The sequence below is a fragment of the Apium graveolens genome, chromosome 2 (genome assembly GCF_009905375.1).
Source record: "Apium graveolens cultivar Ventura chromosome 2, ASM990537v1, whole genome shotgun sequence".
Taxonomy (NCBI): Eukaryota; Viridiplantae; Streptophyta; class Magnoliopsida; order Apiales; family Apiaceae; genus Apium; species Apium graveolens.
In genome coordinates this window covers 314,254,081-314,277,151 of record NC_133648.1, presented here as the reverse complement: position 1 = coordinate 314,277,151, position 23,071 = coordinate 314,254,081, and the positions used below count along the sequence as shown (strand labels likewise).

The 23,071-nt window shown below is 34.3% G+C and overlaps 2 protein-coding genes and 1 pseudogene across 2 annotated transcripts; all 3 read left to right on the top strand.

Moving 5' to 3' along the window:
- The first annotated feature begins 13,735 nt into the window (after positions 1-13,735).
- Positions 13,736-17,395, top strand: LOC141708798 (cytochrome c oxidase subunit 6b-2). The gene is made up of 4 exons (XM_074512584.1): positions 13,736-13,885; positions 14,698-14,786; positions 16,540-16,621; positions 17,223-17,395. The coding sequence occupies exons 1-4, from the start codon at positions 13,877-13,879 to the stop codon at positions 17,274-17,276; spliced, it is 234 nt and encodes a 77-aa protein (XP_074368685.1). The 5' UTR covers positions 13,736-13,876; the 3' UTR covers positions 17,277-17,395.
- A 140-nt stretch (positions 17,396-17,535) lies between these two features.
- Positions 17,536-19,110, top strand: LOC141708797 (tetraspanin-8-like). Its single transcript, XM_074512583.1, has 2 exons — positions 17,536-18,423; positions 18,554-19,110. Exons 1-2 carry the CDS (start codon positions 17,959-17,961, stop codon positions 18,851-18,853), a joined length of 765 nt encoding a protein of 254 aa, XP_074368684.1. The 5' UTR covers positions 17,536-17,958; the 3' UTR covers positions 18,854-19,110.
- A 2,115-nt stretch (positions 19,111-21,225) lies between these two features.
- On the top strand, positions 21,226-22,674 carry LOC141703847 (CENP-B homolog protein 2-like; annotated as a pseudogene).
- Positions 22,675-23,071: the final 397 nt, after the last annotated feature.

The following is a 23,071-nucleotide window of genomic DNA, read 5'->3' as shown; positions in this document are numbered from 1 at the left end:
CTAGGTGCTTGCTTTAGTCCATAGAGTGCTTTCAACAGATAATACACATAGTCTGGAAAGTTTGGATCTTCAAATCCTGGAGGTTGGCTTACATAAACTTCTTCCTCCAATTCCCCATTTAGAAATGCACTCTTCACATCCATTTGATAGACTTTGAAATTGGCATGGATTGCATAGGCTAGAAAGATTCTGATGGCCTCAAGTCTGGCAACTGGAGCAAATGTTTCATCAAAATCTATTCCCTCTTGTTGAGAATAGCCTTTAGCAACCAATCTGGCTTTATTCCTTATGACAATGCCATTTTCATCCATCTTGTTTCTGAATACCCATTTTGTGTCAATAGAACTCTTGTTCTTTGGCTTGGGTACCAGCTTCCATACTTTGTTCCTCTCAAATTGGTTTAGCTCCTCTTGCATTGCTAAAATCCAATCTGGATCCAATAGAGTTTCTTCCACTCTCTTAGGTTCCTCCTGTGATAGAAAGCTACTATACAGACATTCATCTTGAGTAGTCCTTCTAGTTTGCACTTTAGATGTAGCATCACCAATGATCAGTTCAAAAGGGTGATTCTTGGTCCATTTCCTTTGAGGTGGTAGATTAGCTCTAGATGAGGTTGCCTCAGTATTGTCATGATGTGAGATAGAATGTTGATTGGTTGAAACTCCCCCTGAGTTGCTGATCCTTTGAAAGGAATTGGGAGCTCTATCAACTGATGAAGTGAATTGATTATCCATTGACAGACTGTGATCAACGGATGCTTCATTATGAACTTCAACGGATGATGCACTTTGTCTTTCAACGGATGCTGCATTGCTTCTTTCAACGGAAGCTGAATTATGACTTTCAACGGAAGCTGAATTATGATTTTCAACGGATGCAGCATTCTGTGCATTATCCAAAGGCAGATTTTGAATTCTTCTTGAGATGCCTTCTTCATCATTCTCATCTTCACTATCATCACAATATATCTCAATATTGTCAAATTTGAGTCCTTCATGATGTCCCTCATCTGTTAGTCCATCAATCTTTTTATCATCAAACACAACATGCACAGATTCCATGACAATGTTGGTTTTTAGATTGTAGACCCTATATGATTTTCCAGCAGAATAACCAACAAATATTCCTTCATCAGCCTTTGCATCAAACTTCCCTTTGTGATCAGATTGATTCCTTAAGATGTAACATTTGCAACCAAAGACATGCAGAAAGTTTAAAGTTGGTTTTCTTCTTTTGAATAATTGATAGGGAGTCATGCCTTTTGCCTGATTGATTAGAGAAATATTCTGAGTGTAACATGCACAGTTAACAGCCTCAGCCCAAAAGTAAGTTGGGAGTTTTGACTCTTCAAGCATTGTCCTTGCAGCTTCAATTAGTGATCTGTTCTTCCTTTCCACCACACCATTTTGTTGTGGGGTCCTTGGAGCTGAGAACTCATGCATGATCCCATTTTCTTCACAGAACAACTTCATGATTGAATTTTTGGACTCGGTTCCATTGTCACTCCTAATATTCCTTACTTTGAAATCAGGATGATTGTTGACTTGCTTGATATGATTGATAATGATTTCACTAGCTTCATCCTTTGATCCAAGAAAATAAACCCATAAAAACTTTGAGAAATCATCTACAATCACAAGGCAATATTTTTTCCTTGAAATTGACAATACATTGACTGGTCCAAAAAGATCCATGTGTAGCAGTTGTAATGGTTCATCAATTGCAGATTCAAGCTTCTTACTGAATGATACTTTCTTTTGCTTTCCTTTCTGACAAGCATCACACAGTCCATCCCTTGTGAATTCTACTAGAGGTATTCCTCTAACTAAGTCCTTTTTTACTAGATCATTCATTGTCTTGAAATTCAAATGGGACAACTTCTTGTGCCATAGCTAACTTTCAACTGAGCTTGCTTTGCTGAGAAGACAAGTAATAGATTCTGCATCTGTAGAGTTGAAGTCAGCTAAGTACACATTCCCTTTTCTAACTCCAGTTAGAACCACTTTATTGTCCTTCTTACTTGTGACAATACAGGCTTCAGAATTGAAGAAAACGGTATTCCCTCTGTCACATAGTTGACTGATGCTCAATAAGTTGTGTTTGAGACCATCAACCAATGCAACTTCATCAATGATGTCATTTTCTTTTGAAATCAAGCCATATCCCATAGTGAATCCTTTGTTGTCATCTCCAAAGGTTATGCTAGGGCCAACTCTCTCCTTAAACTCTGTGAGCAGGGTGAAATCTCCTGTCATGTGTCTTGAACAACCACTTTCCAAGTACCATAGATTCTTTCTTTTTCCCTGCACACAACAAAATCAATCAAGTTGATTTTGGTACCCAAGTTTCCTTGGGTCCAGCCTTGTTAGTCTTTTTCCTAGACTTCATTCCTCCTGCATCTTTTGACTTAGGTAACTTTGGGTCAACCTTGATCTCAGATGTGGTTGGTTGAAGTTTAGGGTTAGTCACAGAATCATTTAGCACATTTGATTGAATTTGATAAGGCATAGATTGTGCAAACATGTTATTTCATATAGGCATATTGTATGGTATTTGAGGCATACTAAATGTAGTAAAATAAGGATTATTAATATATGGCATGTTTGCAAAATGTGCATGGGGATTCTGATGAGACATAACAGGCATAGCATGCAGAGGTGACATAGACATGTTAGGCATGGAGGGATTTGAAGGCATGGGAGCATTTTTAACAGATTTGCAATTATCAGATAGGTGATTAACACTTTTACAATGCACACAGCTTTTTCTAGGAGCATACCTATCAGGTGTGTAATTGTTATATTTATTAATCCCTACCTTCCCATTTCTTTTAGATTTTCTTTTAGTTTCCTTCTTATCCTCAACCAACTTAAGCCTATTTTTCAGCTGATCTAAAGTCATGTGTCCTATATTCACCTTAGTGACATCTTTGGATGTGCTAGCTCCTTCTTTGACAAAGTTCTTGAAAGTTGAATCATCCTTCTTATTGAGATTTTTATTTTTAAAATTACTTGCCTGTTTTAATTGATGAGCCTTCAACGGATGCTCTTTTTCTTCCTCTAATGGATAACTTTCATCATCCGTTGATTCCACATTCGTTGACAATCTATCAATTAATTCTAACTCCTTTTTGTTTTTCTTCCAGGCATCCTCACAGAATGATTCAATTCCCTGAACCTTGGCAATCTGAACACTAACATCCCTAGATGTTTTCCAGGCCTTGATTACCTCTTGCTCACTTTCTAACTGTTTAGAAAGAATTTCTACTTTCTTAACAGCTTCTCCTAGTTCACTCTCAACAGTCAAGCATTTAAGTTTAATCTTTTCAAGCTCAATTACCTGATCTTCTAACACAGCATTCCTATCACTTAAAAACACATTATTCTCTTCCTACACTCACTTGCAAAGTGTCCACTAATGCCACAATTATAACATTTGAACTTGGATTTGTCCACCATGTTTTTGTTTGGCTTAGTGAATTTTGTATTTTTTCTGAACTTCATCTTTGCAAACCTCCTGGACAGAAAAGCCAGATGTTCATCAACATCATCAGAGTCATCCTGACTGGAATTGTTTTCATCCTCAGCTACTTGCTCTTTACCCTTGCTTGATTCTGATTTGCTTGTGCCAATTTTGAGACTTGGCATTATCTTCTCCTCATTCCTGGCTCCAACCTTCTCACTGTCAGCTACAAGTGCAACTGATCCTCCTTTTCTCTTTCCCTTTTCCAACAACTCATCTTGCTCCATCTCAAGTTCATATGTCTTCAAAATTCCATATAATCTTTCAAGTGTGAAGTCCTTATAATCTTGAGAATTTCTTAGAGAAACAGTCAGAGGCTTCCATTCCTTTGGTAGAGACCTTAGAAATTTTAAATTGGAGTCCTTGACTTGGTACATTCTACCATACAGCTTCAATCCATTCAACAGTTTCTGAAATCTGTTGAAGGTATCATTCAATGATTCTCCTTCTTCAAAATGAAAATATTCATACTATTGAATGAGAAGCTGCATTTTGTTTTCTCTAACTTGCTCAGTGCCTTCACAGATAAGCTGCACAGTATCCCAAATTTCCTTAGCAGTTTGGCTGTTAATGACATTGTCAAACATATCTTGATCTAGGCCATTAAACAGAATGTTCATGGCTTTCTTGTCCTTGTGAACCTCTTCAATATCTTCAACAGTCCATTCTGCTTTTGGCTTGGGAATAGACTGTCCAACAGCAACTGTTGCAGTAGCAGCTGTGGCCACCTTGTGAGGGATGTGAGGACCATTTTCAATGCAGTTGATGTAGCTTTCATCTTGAGAGAGAAGATGTAAATGCATCTTCACTTTCCAGTGATGATAGTTATCTCTTTCCAAGATTGGAATTTTTACACCAATATCCTTCTTACTCATGATGTTAGCAGAATAGATCTTTAAACTCTTTGTATGTTAAGAGCTTGCTCTGATACCAATTATTATTTCCAGTGGACTAACAATAAGATTTACAGAAGGGGGGTTGAATGTAAATCTCAAAACTTTTTCAAGTTTTGAGTAGTTTCTAAGGCTAAGTGTTTTAGTGAGCAGATGTGTGTGAATGGCTTGAAGCTAATACAGACAGATATATATTCAAACACAAATATAGAGAACACAAAGAACTTAAAAACTTTTCTGGTGGATTTGTTGTTCCACCAGAGATGTGTTATTTCAGAAAATCTGTGATTCAAAGAATTAAATCACAGCTGCTTCCTAGTACAAACTAAATGATTTTCTCTCTGGATTTTTCTAAACAGCTCTGGAAAATTCACATCTAACTAGCTGCTACTTGGTTTATATGTCACCAAGTTTACAAGTGAAGACAAAACTGTAAAATACAATTAAAAAGGCTCTTCACATGTTTCTTCTTCATTTCTCTATCCAATGCAATTTAGGCTTAGCTGTTAATCTTTGAATACTTCCTTGTTTGCACCAGAATGGAAATGCTGTATTTTCTTGATTCCTCCTAGAGGCTTCCACATTCCAGTTTGTCTCTGTCAACCCATGTGCCTCTGTCAGCTTATGAATTGTCACTATCAACTGCTAATGAACTAAGCATCCGTTGAAGCTTTCATCCGTTGATGCCTTATCCGTTGAGGCTTTATCCGTTAAAGCTTTATCCGTTGATGCATTAGCAGTTGAAGTCTTTATCCGTTGAAGCACTTATCCGTTGATGGATATTATCCGTTGAAGCTTTAGAGACATCCGTTGAAGCTTTGTTTCTTATCCGTTGAAGGTCTTCAATATCAGTTGATATTTCTTCACTTATACAAAATTACAAGGCATGAAATATTTACAATTAGCCCTCCTATTTGCATATCCACTAATAGTCAACATGACTGATAATTTCCTACAACATCTACGAATTACAACTTGAATCCAGAGAATGAAATGTGCTACAATACTAAACTTATTGCTAAGTAAAGCTACTCCTTCAACGGATAGCCAAGATGGTCTTATCCGTTGAGGCTACAAACACTAGATTTCTACTTAAGTGTTTTGTTTAACTTATCATCAAACTAATACACATATTCCTAACAGTGTGTGTCACCAAGGAAAAACTAAATTCGAATAAAACGTAATTATCATATATGATGTTTTACGTAAGTTATCATACAGTCATTTTCATACTGTGCATTATTATGCTAGGCATTATAGCTCACACTTATTTTCTTAAATTGACACAACACAACAGTGAATCAAGATGCCTACCATGAGAACCACATCCAAGAAACGGCTAGGAAATGGCCAGTTATTCCGTAGATTGTTTGGTGTTGTACCACAAGTAGTCCGAATAAGCTGGATTGGTTTTCAGTTCTTTTTAGTTCGGCATATTTATAAATATGACTTATGTAAGGTAATAAACAAGAAACGCATATTTGACCGACGGACTAGCCTTACTTAAAGCTTACTCCCCTGTAAGACTTAATTACATTTGGGTTGTAATAACTATCACTTTATGGTTGATTTACTCTAGTTATGAATGGTTCATTTCCAAGACAATAACCTGTAAGTGTGTGTGTGTGATTAGTATGGGTTCGTAAAGTGTGAGTATTTATATATTGTAGTGTGAGGTATGTGGTTTGTAGTAGTTTAGATGGCGTGGCCTCCGAGATTCCTGACCCCGGATTTTGGGGCGCCACAAAGTGCGTTAAGTGATATTCAACTAGAAAATACAGCAATGTGGCGTAAAAATTGGTTTCTGGGGACGAGAATTGATTGATAATTTTAGTAGTCCAATTAAAGAGTGCAAAAACGAGCTAAAACAAGTGCGATGCAGAGTCTACAGAGAAGTTTAAGGAGACTAAACATAAATTGTTCAAAATTCTGGACCATAAGAAGATTTTTTGGCGTCAAAGGTCGAAATAGTAATGGCTAAAGGATGGAGATAAAAATAGTCGCTACTTTCACAATGCAGCAAGTGCGAGGAGAAGATCAAATTATATTCATAAACTTCAAAAACCTGATGGGGAATGGGTTGATTGGAATGATGGATTGGATGATGTTATATCAAATTACTTTAACGAGTTATTCACTGCAAACACCTCAGAATGGGAGTGAGTTATTGATAAAGTGCCAACTACTATCACTAATGTGCGAAATAGGGCACTGTTATGTGAAGTAACGGAAGAAGAAGTTAAGTTCGCCTTGTTTCAGGTGCACCCGGAAAAATTTCCTAGTCCTGATGGCATAACACCAGCCTTCTTTCAGATACATCGGACGACTGTTGGGTGTGATATTGTGGATTTGACGAGGAAATTCATTTGAGATAGAGAGCTTCCGAATGGTTTAAATAACACAAATTTGGCCCTTATTTCGAAAAAGAAAACCCCCTCTCAAGTAAGTGATTTAAGACCAATCTTGTTGTGTAATATTCTTTTAATAACTCGAATTTTTGAGACCTTGTAAAATGTTTAATGAATAATAACCCTGACGGACGGGAAATTTTTTTGAACCCACACTATGTAGTGCATGAGAAAATTAGTTTCGGAGTTGATATTATGATTATACGTACCAAATGAGTGTATGTAAACGCTATTAGTTTTCGAAGAAAACGAACTTTGAAAAATGACCATATTTACGACTCATCGAGGATTACGGGAATCCCAATATAATTACAAGATTAAAACCCTATGGATTTATATCCATGTATGATAATTCAAAACATAAGGAATAAATGCGAAAGGAATTACATCGCGAACCATTTACGAGGAATTATTACGAAAACGTTTAAGCGACCGAGCGAACGCGTAAATGATTAAATAAACGTAATGAACTAACTAACCATGGTAAGAAAGTAACCATGGTTACTTTATCAAATAGTGAGCTAGATATAGGATGATCAACCAAGGCTAATCAAATAGTGTGCTAAGGAAGCTAAAACAAGTAACTTAGCTTGTAAACTAGGAAGCTACTTAGATTTGTCCATGGATTTGGCAACAAGAATAAACCTAGGATTCTATACTAGGAGAATATCAAATCAATATAAGATATCACCAATCCCATTTCCTAGAAGCAACCAAGGAAGCAAGCATAAAACTTTCTCCCCCTTCTTCATTTCTTCCATTCGGCTTTCTTCATCGAGGAATTCAAAATCAAAATCTCAAGTTCTAGCCATGGTTAAATCCTCCCATTAATTCTCAAGATTCCAAACAACCAAACTAAGGTAAGATAATTCTTTGATCTCTTTTTATCAAGGTTTGATGGGTGAAATAAAATCAAGAAAGTTGCTAGTGAATAATATGAATAGTAACTCTTCTTTGGTTTCTTGATTTCAATGGTGGTTTTAGGTTCCAAAAACCATACCAAGCACTCCCAAGACTCCACCATCCTCAAGAAAACATCTCAAGCTTTCAATAAAAGTAAAAATCTTTGACCCAACTTTATTTAAGATTCAATTTCAAGATCCTTTTAGTATGTAGTTACAAACCTAGTTTTAGAGGTGATATTGTTGAAATCTTGATGTTTAGCTAAGTAGATTTAAGGTTGATTGTTGTTGCCTCAAAAACATGATTTTCTTGAGATAAGTTAGTGTTTTGATGATGATATGATGATTGTTGGTGGTAGTATAAAGATTTAAGGCGTAAACGAAACTCCGATCGTAAACGTAATCTCGCTAAAACGAACAAAATATAACTTTAAGTTTCTGCAGAAAGTCCCGAATATGTAAACTATAGTTTCTTGAAAAATAACCCTTTATTATGATAGACAGTAGACAGTGTTATAAGGATCGTTTAGGCACTTGAATCGCTTGATTCCGATTTACGGATCAAAAGTTATGGATGTTTTACTAAAAGTGGTTTACGCGACAAAAACTGCTACGAATTACGAATTTTGAAAATATAAAGGATCGACTTAAAAGCATTAATAAATCATGAACTTTTTACATAGAGTAACATATTGAGTTTCCTAACTGCCATAAAAATTTCAAGTGAAAATAATGATTTTTCAATTTTATAAAAATATCGGAGCCGAGACCGCGCGATTAGAAACCGTAGAATCCATAAGCGGAGCCGACGGCGATAATGAAAATGAACCTAAGGTACTTAGAAAAATGAAGCGACCATGATGTGAATAAGGACTTAAAGGAATAATAAGAGTAGTACAAATTGAGAGGGTGCATAATAAGTAGCGCATAAGTGCGAGTCGCCGTAAATTAAACGGGACCTAACGAATTGTGTTTATGATTATAGATTTCTGAGCGGAACATAGAGCATCCTCCACCTCAAAATACCCAGGCAAGTTTACGAACCCAACTCCATTTTACTGTTATGTTGTGAAATGATTGTTTTACTATCATTGCATAGATACCATGCTTGCCATGATACGTAGTAATTGAATTTTTCGCATAATGTAGCGATGTTGTACGATAAGGATATATCGTAAAATATTTAATTTCAAGTGTGACGTATGATTATAAGACCGAGAGTCGGTCGGAATTTTTAAGATGAAAACCCGGGAATCATTCCGGTGATATTATAGGACGATTACAAGTCCATAATAGTACGTTTTAAAGGGACTAAACGTCCACTTACGAAACATTAAAATACCTCGAACTTTTGTTAAAACGATTTCCCAATGATCATATTCCCTCAACTATATTTTATGGTTCGAATAATAAATACTATATACCTAATTATTTATTATGGGAGTAGTATACTTCAATGATTATTTATTTCAAACCTGATTAAACATTAAAGATTATTAACTACGTAGACAGAAACTAGTTGAGGAATATTATTTTAAATATTCTTTTAGAGAGTAAACTCATTCGAGATTTAATTATTTATCGATTATCGTGTAATTATTTATTATTCATTAAAGGGTTTATTATTGATGTAAGAATCATAGATCCTGATTTAAAATATACTTTCTGACTTCGGAAAATCATTCGAATATTTCAGATCGTCGGAAAATATTATCCCGACTTATTTAATATTTTGAATATAGTTTCAAGGAGAAAATTTTCCCCCCTTATTAAATTATCTTTTGACAACGGTCAACTCACATCCTTAGTACTTCCTCCAAAAATTTCGGAATTACGTATATATATATATACATTTATATCTTAGTAAGCTAAACTGTTTCTATCAACAAGCAAAACGCTTGGGGAACTTCGATGTGGTTCGAGTTCTCGAGATATGATTGAATTCTTTTTAAAAAGGACAAGGGAGGGGTAGACTCTGGTACTATGTGTGCTAGATGGACTACCAAAGGTACCGCAGGCGAAGGTACTCTGTGTACTCAGGAGCTTGTGAAGTATGTGTATACCCAAAAATGGGACACATAGCCCGAATGCGGCAAGGGTGATAACCGGGATACGAAGGTGTCGTCCTTCTACTAGTAGAAAAGGTTACTATTATCGTATTACGACTGATCATCGTATGCGGTGGCTCCAATAAGTGTCCTAATTCTTCCAATTGGAATTGTGATGCAATACCGTAACCCAAGCCTAGGTGCTGGGTTTACTATTAAGGTATTCGCAGGATAATAAAATCCCCTAAAGAATTATTTTCATAGAAGGTGTGTGTCACTAAGGGAAAACTAATTTCGAATAAAACATAAGTATCATATATGATGATTTACGTAAGTTATCATACAGTCATTTTCATACTGTACATTATTATGCTGGGCATTATCGCTCACACTTGTTTTCTTAAATTGACACAACACAACAGTGAATCAAGATGCCTGCCATGAGAACCACAGCCAGGAAACGGGTAGAAAATGGCCAGCTATTCCGTAGATTGTTTGGTGTTGTACCACAAGTAGTCCGAATAAGCTGGATTAGTTTTCAGTTGTTTTTAGTTCGGCTTATTTATAAGTATGACTTATGTAAGATAATAAACAAGAAATGTATATTTGTCCGACGGACTAGCCTTACTTAAAGGTTACTCCCCGGTAAGACTTAATCACTTTTGGGTTGTAATAATTATCACTTGATGGTTGAATTACTCTAGTTATGAATGGTTCGTTTCTAAGACAATAACATGTAAGTGTGTGTGTGTGTGTGATAAGTGTGGGGTCGTGAAGCGTGAGTATTTATATATTGTAGTGTGAGTTATGTGGTTGTAGTAGTTTAGATGGCGTGGCCTCCGAGATTCCTGACCCCGGATTTCGGGGCGCCACAATTCTTGTCAAAATTATTACAAAAGTTGTGGTAAATAGATTGAAGGATGTGTTGGAAATGATAGTGTATGATTCTCAAAGCGCGTTTATACCGGGGAGGCTCATTTTAGACAATATTTTGATATCATATGAAGTTATGCATTATATAAAAAGGAAGAAATATGGAAAAGAAGGTTTCATGACCATTAAAATTGACATGAGTAAGGCGTACTACAAGATCGAATGGGATTTTTAAGAGCTATTTTGAATAAAATGGGCTTCAGTAATTGGTGGGTTCATTTGATTCTAAAATGTGTCTCCTCTGTCTCTTATAATGTGGTGCATGGTTCTAATGTCATGGGGCCTATTATTCCTAGTCGAGGAATTAGACAAGGTGATCCTTTATCACCTTATCTATCTATTATTTGTGCGGAGAGCTTGTCAGCCTTGATGTCTCATTATGAGAAGCAGAAATGGATCCATGGAGTGAAGGTTAGTAGACAAGCTCCAACTATCTCATATATGTTGTTTGCTGATGATGTATACTTATTCTGTAAAGCTACTATATATGAAACAAGGAGAATTATGGAGTTATTGAGAGTCTTTGAAGAAGCTTTTGGTCAAAAAGTGAATAAGGACAACTCATCAAACTTTTAGAGTACTAATATGATCCAGTATAACATAATAGAGGCCTGTCAAGCATTGTTAATGAAGGAAGATGATAATCATAGTAAATACCTTGGATTGCCAAATATTTTGGGGAGAAAAAATCCAGCAATTCTTGGTTTCTTTAAGGACAAGATGATCAACAAAGTTAGAAGTTGGGAGAATAGACCGGTGTCCAAGTTAGGTCAAGAAATTTTGATTAAAATGGTGGCGTATACTCTGCCATCGTATGTTATGAGTATATTCCTTCTTCTTCTCGAGCTAACTAGAGATATTGAAAAAACTTTGTTGAGATACTGGTGAAACTCGCCTCAAGATGGTAAGAATAAAATTCATTAATTTAGTTGGGACAGATTAAGTCAGCATAAAGCATCGGGGGTATGAGGTTTCGAAACTTGCGGGATTTTAATCCGGCCATGCTAGGAAAAGAAGGGTGGAGATTCATAACAAGACCAGATACATTGGCCTCTAGAGTGTATAAGGCTCGCTATTTTGTTGAAGGAGATTTCTAGAACTCGAAGCTAGGGAAGGTGGTGCAGTCAGGTGTTAGATGGAGAATAGGATCAGGGGAACCCATAACTATTTCTGGTTAGCCATGGTTAGTAGATGAATCTCATCCATACATCACGACGGAGTCTGAAGTCCTCTAAAAAACAAAATTAAGGCCCTATGGAAAACTGGAACAAAAAAAATGGGACCATGAGCTAATTCATGATATGTTCAATGTGAGGGATCAAAATTATATTCAGAAAATTAAGCTGGATGACCAAGTGGGAGAAGATACCATCTTTTGGATTCATGAGAACTCGGCTGTTTACTGTGTCAAGAGTGCGTATAATGTGATTCAAAGGCATAAAGGTTCATATAATATGGCTGATATTTCAAGTATTTAGAGTTTGTTGTGGAAGGTGAAAGCTCCTCCAAAAGCTCTCAATTTGCTGTTACGTGCTCTTTCTGGTTGTCTTTAAACGAAGCTGCAGCTTATTTATAAACATATGCAGGTGGATAAAAGATGCCCAGTGTGTATGAATGGAGATAAACCAATTTTTCATAGTGTTGTTTCTTGCTAGTTTGTAGCTCAGTGTTGGAGCATAGCACTGCCCAATAACGGTTTATCAAATGATCCGGATTTTTACAGTTGGTCGGTCCGTATGTTCAACATTTGCAGTCATTCTCAGCATGTTGTGATAGCCACAATTTGTTGGGCACTCTGGCAAGCTCGGAACAACTTGATAGGGAAAAAACGTTCATATGTAAATAGTGTTATTGCTTCTGCAAAGAATTACCTTTTACAATGGAGACAAGCCCAAATTCTCTGTACAAGTGATTTGTTTAAATCTACAAGGGAAGGGGATGGAGCTTTAAAATGGGTTAGACCTCAGAAGAATACTATAAAGATAACAGTAAATGCAGAACTATTCTCAGATAGAGTGTAGTATGGTTTCGGTCTGGTTGCTAGGGACTCGACGGGACAGTTGATTGAAGGTAGAACGAAGTGTTGCTCAGGGGTTGTTACGGCTGAATTTGCAGAGGCGATGGATATAAAGGAGGCGTTGTCTTGTATCAAATAGAAAAACTGGCCACGGGTGGAGCTAGAATCTGATTGCTTAGCTGTTATGCAGGCGATCCGAAGCAAAGTTCCAATGTGTTCATCTTTTGGTCAGACTATAAAGACATGCTGATATTAATGTTTTAAACAAAGTCTATTTTTATTTTATCAAACGGTCTGCAAATATTGTAGTTCAACAGTTTGTGAGGGTTGCATATAAATTCCTAGATCGTATTTTTGATAGGACTGATATTACTATCAAGTTAAGAGATTGTATTTTGTTAGAGTTAGTTGATAGAATAAAATTTCTAATCTTTCTTCAAAAAAGAAGTGTGAAAGTCCAAGTGACTAGTGGCAGAGTCTCGAGCGCTAAATTAAAAATATTAGCAAAATATTAAGTAGCATTTACTAACAATTTCGGTAGTAATAACATGTCCAAAACTATAAAAATTTCAAATTTCTCATTTATATTTGTGCCACACACTCTTCTAAAAAACACAATTTTTTTACAGATTAATCATTCGATTAGTATAAGGTGCTATACTAATTCGATTTTGATATCCGATTAATCAATGCATATTCTTCATAAAATTATAATCAAATTTAATAAATTAAATATTATTACATGATTTTAAATATATCCACTTAGTATGCCAATTAATAGCTGATTATCCGATTAATTATTATATAATATATAAACCGACTAATTCCAGTTCCCGCCAATAGCGCCACAAATAATTTTTTCTAAATAATATCATATCCAAGTTGAACCATGTTTATTTTTACTTGTTGAAAATTGGACACCAGGGGCTTTTTTAACAAGAAACTAGTTTACCCCTATTGAAAAGCCCACTTAAGATGGACACTATAATCGGATGGACTAATGATTACCCTTAGCGGCCCATTCGCTTTCTCTTCTAAAACCGGGTCGGGTTAGAAAGATTAGTCTCGTATAAATAAACCACATACACATTTCATTTCATTTTACATACGCTGATTTGTATCTGTAAAGCTTCTACCTTTGATCTAATCACAAATGGCTGAGGTAGTAATTCTAAATACCCATTTCATTTTTCAATCTTAATTGCAATTGTTTTAATTTCTGTGCACTAAAAATGAAATCTTTATTTAATTGTTTATATGTATGTGTGTTTTGATGTGAAGTACAAACATTTTGATTAGTTTTAGATGATGTTTGATTAAATCTTTGATAAAAACTCATAATTTTATCTGGGTTTGATATAAAAATCGGTTCTTGATATTGGTTTTGATTGTTCTTGATTGGTCAATGGTCCATGATTGTGAAATGTTTATTAGGAATAATTGAGGGTTAATAAGGATCCTGGGTTGTGTTGTGGTTGTTATGCGAATAAGAATTGTATGTACGGGTGGGTAAAGTAATTTGTGTGTTTCGGTATAAAATGGATTTTCGAGAAATTTGAATGTGTGGTGTGAGATTATGGATAGTTTTCGGGGCTTTTAATATTTGGTAGAAGGATTAGTCATGTAGGGAATTTATCCGATTTATAAATTTTGGTTATAAAGGTTTTTGTATTTTATTTACTTTTTGCTTGATGGTATGATGTGTTTGTGTGTGTGTGTGTGTTATAGTGTCATTTATGTCTGTGTTGTTTGTTTGGAGTGAGAAATTTCGTATGAGGTGATGCTGTATGGTGACTTGATGTTTACATGCGTTTTTCTGAAAAAACTTGGCAGCAAAAGAATAATACTTGAAGAAAAACGTTTAAATACTACTTGTGTTGACTACATTTTCGAGTATATGATGAAGTTTTAATCCTTGAGTGACAATCAGTGTTATCTTGTTCCTTTTTTCTTTATGCTATCTGTTGTTTTCAGATTGAACTAAAAACTGCACCAGCTGATTTCCGCTTCCCAACAACAAATCAAAGCAGACATTGCTTCACACGCTACATTGAGTTTCATAGGTATTTTTTCTGAAAGCCATTGAATTTTCGATTTTGATAACTACGTATAGAAGCTTGTAGTGGAACTGATTAACCGTCATTCTGTCTTATATCTGATTGTTTTAATTAAGTTGCTGCATCCTTCATGTATGAATCAAGTAGGGTTGCTTAGTCCCTGTTTACTTTGTCACTTTTTCAGAATAACTTTCCCGGAAAATTGAAAAAAGTCAAAGGTGTTGGTATTTTTTAAAAAAAATTGAAAACTTAAAAATAACAGAAAACACGGTTCTCTAGACGTTCCTAAATTATAGCTAGGATTTGGAAAGCCTGGAGAAACTACTATAAATTGTTGTCTATACTTCTATATATAAAATGTAAGTCAGTTTTCTCGGGAAACAAAAACACAGCTTTCATCCGCTGAGAACACGGTATTAACTTGTAGTGGACTAGTGGCTCTTCTACCTTAACACTAATTTTTTTGAACATATAACCTCGATAAATTTATAGCGCCTGAGTTAAAAATACATTTTTTAATGAAGCTAAGGCAATTTTTTAAAACAACAAAATGTAAATGTAATATATAAGACCTAGTTAGATTAATTTTCAGTAAGCTAGCCATGTTAAATGTTTATATTATTTTTTATTTTATAATTCTACCGAATAAGTTAAGAAGAAATGAAATATGCTATTGGTATTGTATAGAAAATGATATCAAAAAAGTTGGCAACTTTTGATGTTGGTATTGAGGATAAATTAAACTCAATATTAAAATTATTGTAATATTCTACTATGGATCTGCAATTAGCAGCCCCTTGGGCTTCCATGCGCAATGTTTGTTATGCTTGTATGATTAAACACGTTCACCCACCCACCTTGTCTTTGACAAGGTTAACCCTTAACCTTTCATAAAGTGAACAAGGGAGATAGGTGTGAAATATTTTATTTGTGGTCTTTTTATATTTTACGGGGCCTACATGTAAAATATGTAGGCGTGGTGACCTAAAGAATTTCATTTCGAAGCTTTGCTCAATTGCTTTGAATAATTGATTTTTTATATGCCGACACCTGTAGTCATCTAGATTAAATGACTGAATCCTGGGAACTTCACATGTAATATTTATGGTTGGGGTTTTAACTTTAAACTATATTTAATTAGTAAGTTTACCCAAGCATGGACTAAAGTATAGTCATTGTCATTCACTTTTAATGGGATTCATGTAATGAATTTTAACTGGGGAGACCCGGAGATGGTGAATCAGATGGGCCCATCCAAAAAGAAATAGAAAGTGATAAAAAATAGTTCATAGGGTTAGTTAAAAGGATTAGTATGAAAGAATTAGAATGACAAAATTAGTGCAGATTGTTAATAATCAAATTATATCTTTTGCAAAGAAGCACTGCAAGTCTACTATAGTTGCATTGCCTGATATAAGTTCTAGTAATTATAAGTTCACTCTTGTACTGGTTAAGATTTGCAGTCTATTTGTGTAGAATGACTGAATAACGAATGAATGCAGTATCAATCGAAAGAAGAATATATTATTCATGATAGAAGCTTGTATAACTTTATATATATTCATAAAATTTTGTATGACTATATATTTTGGCATGTTTGTTTAAGGTGATCCACGAAAAACCGGTTTGCAAGCAAATAAGCTATTAATGATAATTTTTTATCTATTGATGGCCATATATGATATTAGTAAGTGATTTAAGATGATTATTTATTTTTGTAAGCAAGTTTTTGTCTCATTATTCAATTAAAAAAATGCAGGTGCATTGCCGCAAAGGGTGATGGATCCGCTGATTGTGAGAAATTTGCCAAATACTACCGTTCCCTGTGCCCTGGTGAATGGGTAAGCAATTTGCTATCCATTTTTTTCGATGAACAATCTTTTATGGAACTTTCACAGTTCACTTGTGAAGTCTTTGAGATTTTAATCTCTTAATGAGAGCTGATGACTACGAGGGCAGGCGGAGCTAAGAATTATCTGCTCCTTTTAATTATATATTCCTCTTGATGATTTTTTCTGCTCTAGTTGTTCGGCTCACCTTTCCCGTACTTGTTGCAGTGTGTTGATTGAATGACTAAATTGTATCTTTTATTTTTGTATGCTGTCTATTCTAGTTTGTCCTTATTCTAGTACATGTTCAGACTTGTCCAGCCAATATATACTCTAATATATCTAGAGTACAAGCACAGGGTTCTTATGAACATAAATTATTAGACAAGTGTATTAGCAATCATCTGTCAATTGATGGGTTATAAGATAATATTACTGGGCATGTGCACTTGTTATCTCATGTTCTAGTGCCAGTTTACGACTTTCTAATCATCTTATCTTTTCTTTAATAATATCTTCTGAATGGAAAATCATTAAATCAGATGGTTTTATGGTTGATTTTTTATTTCTTTTGCTAAACCTATATGGATGATCGTTGTCCTATATTTTGCAGGTCGACAGGTGGAATGAGCAGAGAGAAAATGGTATATTTCCAGGACCCCTTTAATTTATCATGATCTCATGGAACGAGACATGGGACATGCATTATGGCATCTCTGTTTGAAATTGAATTTTTTTGTTTGTTTTGCTTTAAGACAATTCCAGAAATAAACAGTTATTTGGTTATCACTTGTGTTGAATGTTATTATGCTATTTCATCTTAGTGTTGGTGAACAACTTGTTAGAATGGCTGAGAAGTCTTTTTTTCTCAGCACTGATTTTCTTTCCTTAGTATTTGTAAAGATTGTTTTTTTCCCAACTGGCGTAGCATGTCCATGCTTGCTGATAAAATCTCCGATGAGTTACCAGTAAGCTTTGTAATGCTAGCATATTTACCGTATTTGTTAGAGATGATGTCATGAGTCTAGTAAAGTTACAAACAGCTAACCTATAAATCAGACCGCTATTTTGTACACAGGTGGTAGGAGATTTTATTTGTAAAGAGTCTTACAGTTTTTTTTAAATATGTAAACACATATAAATTAGCAGTCGGCAAAAAAAAAGGAATAGTTTCTGAGCGACCTATAATTTGATAAATTGAGGGTCCACAACAGAAAATAAAACAGGAAACTTTTTAGTTCCTAACTGGATTTTATTGTTCTCTATAAATACATGCCAACAGGTTCTAGCCTTATACTAAAAAACAAACGGAAAGAAAATCCGTTCAAGAAAGAGCCAAATACAAAAAAATGGTTCGATTTTCTTTTGCTATTGCAGCATCAACTATTTACACATTCATGTTCTCGGCCCTGATCTTTCACACCGGGTTATGGCTCTCAAGTGAATGCGAGGGCTTCCTGGATAAAACAGTCATAGCATTAGGCGCTATTCTTACGATCATCTCCATAGCGGGGATCATAGGCTTCCGCTGTGGAGTTCCATGGCTCGTCAGGATGTACCTAGTAGTCACGTTTGTCCTCATTGTCCTTCTCGTCTGCTTAACAATATTCACTTTTGCGGTGACAAACAAAGGCTTCGGTGAATCTTTATCTGGTAGAGGTTACAAGGAATATAAACTCGGAGATTATGGCAATTGGTTGCAGAACAGAGTGAATAATAATGAGAACTGGAGGAAGATTAGCAGTTGTTTACAAGATAAAGAGGTTTGCAAGAGCATAACTAATGCTGAACTTCTTGGTCTTACTCCTATTCAGGTAACTTTCGTATTAGTCTGCACTTTTGCAATATGCTGAAATTTTGATAATTTGATTGTCGATTATATATAGCAGATTTTGAGATGTATTTTGGCGTTGTTCTAACTAACAATTTACTTTCTGTGGGAAGTCCGGATGCTGCAAACCTTCTGAATTATGCAACTTTAGGTATGTGAGTCCCGGTAACTGGACTAAAACAGCAGAAGCTTCATCCGATACCGACTGTGCGTTCTGGGATAATGATCCCAGTATTTTGTGCTTCAACTGCCAGTCATGCAAAGACAAGCTGTCGGAAAACATGAAGACCGACTGGATCGTGGTTTCGATTTTTAATGTTCTATCTATCGTGTTCTTGATCGTTGTGTACTGCCTGCTATGCTTGGGAATGACTGGTGCAGATGATGATAGTTGGTCGAAGATTTATCCTTGAAAGGAACTCAGCTGAGCCAAAACCCGACTAACTATGCAACCAGGTTTTAAAACAAATAAACGAAAACGATTAGCCACTTTGTTCCGGATCTAGGTAGGTTCCCAGAGAGATGCCAATGTTAAACTTTTTGTTTTAAAATTCCGAACGAACTTCCACCTATCATACACAAAAATATGGCACCTTTCTAAAAGATAGGAATATGAAGAGAATAAAGTACGAAGGAATTTTTAAAAAGAAGGAATATGAAGCGAATAAAGTAGGAAAGAGTTTTGCAATATAGTACTCCCTCCGTCCATTAATAAATTGCCTATATTGATTTTTGACATTATTCATAGTAAACGATTAACTATTTAATTTATAAGATTAAACATAATTATTAGTGATTTTGTTGGATTCGTATTTATGAGTACTTTAATATAATGAAATTTTTATATTTAATACTAATACGAAATTAGAAATAATAATAATTAAAAACATGTCCAACATAAATAAAAAATATTTTTAAAAACGGAAGGAGTACCGGTTGCGTACCACTGAAAAGGCAGGTTGTCAGAATATTATAATTGCAAACTTTTGTTCATGCTCCTAGTCAAACCAAACCTCCCAAAATTTAAATTTCTACTCGCACTACATTAGACAATTTTCCCTCCTACCCAATATAGATGTAAATCAGCCCTGGACATTTGAAACCGCTCAATTGCATTAACCGCAAAAACCATCCACAACTGATGCGCATATAAGGGATAGTTGCAAAATACCGGTGATCATGGATGTAAATTTAGATAATTATTAATTTACGATTTGATTGCGGATTCATTATTATAAAAATTGAAAAAATCTAACCGTAATCACAAATTATATAAATTAATACTCCCTTCGTCCCAATTTATCTGTTTTGTTTGATTTTTGATGGTCAAATTGACTCAACTTTGACCGTAAATAAAAACTAATTATTTCAGTATTTTGAAAAATTGAAAAATGCATATTAAAGTAGATTAAACATACTTTATAATGATATAATTTTATAAATAATTGAAATATACATATAAACAAAATTACCCAAGTATTGAAACTTGAACTCGGCCCAGTAAAAATAAAGTTCGAAAATTTTTACATCAACTTTTATATTTCAAGATTAGTTTGTCTTTGTGTGTCACTAGGCTAGCTTATTGAATTTTTAAGTTTATTGAATTTCTTTTGTAAAAAATTATAATTTTGTAAATACAATATTTATTTATGTTAGTTTTTTGTAACTATTTGAGTGGTTAAATCATAAAACCAACCACAATTATGTGGGTGGATTTGGTTTTTCTATACTAACGATTTAATTGTAAATGGAGATATTGAAAAATCGCCAGTTATGATTTGATTTGATTTGTACCGAACCAGACTGCAGCACGTATTGGAGGCATTCGTATATAGACAAAATAGGTAATATAATTTGTTATATTAACTTGACGGGTGTGTATATTTATAGGGTTTTTATGGTTGCTTGTGGACATATAAAATGTTTATATAAATTTTTGAGAATTTGTATAATAGATCCTAAACTAATAGTTAACTTTATAAATATATTTTATTTAATTTAATAATTATAAATATGTTTTAAGGTTAAATTTAAACTCTAATTAAACCTCATTCTTAAAAAAAAACTCTAATAAAACCTGTATACATATAGTCAATTTATATATTTATATATTTGTCTACTTTAATTGACTAAAAAGTCCCTAACAATGTACAACTAGAAATTAGTTTTAAGAGATTTGTTCTAGAATTTTGTTAATTACTTTTGAAAATTTTAAATTATTTTGACGGGGTTTTTTACATGCTAATGAATAACTATATACAGTAGAAACTCGATAAATGAATACCTTTGGGACCAAAAAAAAATATTCATTTGGCGAGATTATTTATTTATCGATTAATGAATATAATATTTATTTATCGATAAATGAATAATAATTCATTTAGATGATATTTTTAGATTTTTTTTTGTAATTATATCATTTTGTATATATTAAGTTCAAATGTACCTTGTAGTTATAACTTTTATGCAAACTTTAATTACATTCATATTTTTAGAATTCTAGATTAGTTGTATATGCATGCATGGAGTAGATAAAGTGCACCGTACCATATATTGAGACTACTGTGTACATGCATGATAGTTAGAATTAAGATATCTACTCAATACCTCATACCAAGTTATATATAATTTATAACACAATCATATTACTATTTTGGTGTTCAATCTACTATAATGGCTTCCAACTAGCAAGCAAAACCAGTAACAAAAATTACTTTAACAGATCAGATAAGGAGAGCCATGTGTGAGCATAAGAAAGGAGCATCCAAGTATTAGCCAAAAAGATATGCAGGCATGGGTGAAAGAAAATTTTGATTTGGTTACTAGCCAAACCACAATATCAAATACTCTCAAAAGATCGTCAGAATATTTGTCCGATGAGATGAAAAATAGCAATGTTAAGAGGCACAAGTCAGCTAAATATCCTGAACTAGAGAATGCTTTATATAAATGGTTTCTTCAAAGACAAGAGAAGGTGAATATGTCAGGAGAAATGATCCAGGGTAAAGCAAAAGAGTTTATGCAGAAAATGTATGGAGAAACAAACTCAGAATTTAGCTTTTCTAGTGGATGGCTCAAACGTTTTAAGGCAAGATATTCAATCAAGTCTTACCGACGATTTGGTGAGAGTGGTTCAGTTAACATGGAGGATATTGCAAATGCTTTACCCGAGATACGGTCAAAACTAGACCAATTCAACTTTAAAGATATATACAATATGGATGAAACCAGATTGTTTTATCGGTTGGAGGCTGACCATTCACTTGCCACGAAGCAGCTTGAAGGGCGGAAGAAAGATAAGGAGAGAATCACTATTGCTGTTTGCTGTAACGGTGACGGGCCTGATAAAGTGCCTCTTTGGGTTATTGGTAAGTATGCAAAACCTAGATGCTTTAAGAATGTGAATATGAATAATCTTAATTGTGAGTATCGATTTAATAAGAAAGCTTGGATGACTGGTTTGCTTTTTCAAGAATATTGTCATTGGTTTGACAAGAGAATGAATGGTAGAAAGATTCTCTTGCTAGTAGACAATTGTCCGGCACATCCAAAGATTGTTGAAGGCTTGAGAAATGTGGAGTTATATTTTTTGCCCCCTAACACAACTTCTAAAATTCAACCATGTGATGTCGGGATTATTAGAGCATTCAAAGTTCATTATCGACGTCATTTCTATTCTAGCATTTTGCAGATGCTTGAGGCTGACTCACCAAATCTTGAAAAAATAAATATTTTGGATGCTATTAATTTTGTTACCATGGCTTAGAGTTTTGATGTGACAACAAAAACAATAGCAAACTGTTTTCGCCACTGTAAAATTCGATCAGAAGAAGTTGATGTTCCTGAAGTAGAAGATGGTTAGCTAGAACAAGAGATCCAAGATTTAACTAAACTCCTTTCTAAATTGAACTATAGAAATGTGATGAATGTTGAACATCTTTTGAACTATCCTGAAGAGAATAATGCGGTTATGGATTCTCCTACGGACGAAGAAATCATTGAAGTTGTACTAAATGATGAGGCAAATGATCCCGAACCCGATGATAGCATCACTATACCACAAGTATCCTCAAGAGAAGCTTTTCAAGCTATTGTCACTATAAAAAACTACCTGCTGCAACATGATCAAAATATTCCAGAAGTGGTGCATGCTTTACATAAAATCAAGGATCAGATGCATTTTGGGGGAGGAAAGAAACAATCAACTTTGGAGGCATTTTTCGAAAAAATATGACTTATTAATGTGTTTGAAAATTAGTCATTGAATGAAATGTATTCATGATATATTATATAAATAAAAATATATTATTTGAAATATAATGATTATTCATTTATATTTACATAGGGCCTATAAAGACTTCATTTGTATTTATTCTTTAATGCATTAAGCGAAATTATTCGTTAAACCCATTGGACCAAGTTGGGACCGAAGAAATTTATTCATTAGACGAGGTTATTCATTTATCGAACATTCATTTATCGAGGTTCTACTGTATTTAATTTAATGTCAAAAGATTATGTTAATTATTTTTAGTGATCTTGCCTCCAGTAATAAACAAAAAAATTTAAACACTAAAGTAGTAATATAAAAAATTAATATTTGAGTAAAATTTTACACTTCTATCATTAAT

What these genes read in the sequence shown, in the direction of transcription:
- LOC141708798 (XM_074512584.1), top strand. An exon ending in CGCTACATTGAGTTTCATAG is followed by an intron (nt 14,787 to 16,539) that starts GTATTTTTTCTG and finishes AAAAAAATGCAG; the next exon opens with GTGCATTGCCGCAAAGGGTG. An exon ending in CCCTGTGCCCTGGTGAATGG is followed by an intron (nt 16,622 to 17,222) that starts GTAAGCAATTTG and finishes TATATTTTGCAG; the next exon opens with GTCGACAGGTGGAATGAGCA.
- LOC141708797 (XM_074512583.1), top strand. Translation starts at nt 17,959, where the DNA reads ATGGTTCGATTTTCTTTTGCTATTGCAGCATCAACTATTTACACATTC. An exon ending in TTGGTCTTACTCCTATTCAG is followed by an intron (nt 18,424 to 18,553) that starts GTAACTTTCGTA and finishes TTCTGTGGGAAG; the next exon opens with TCCGGATGCTGCAAACCTTC.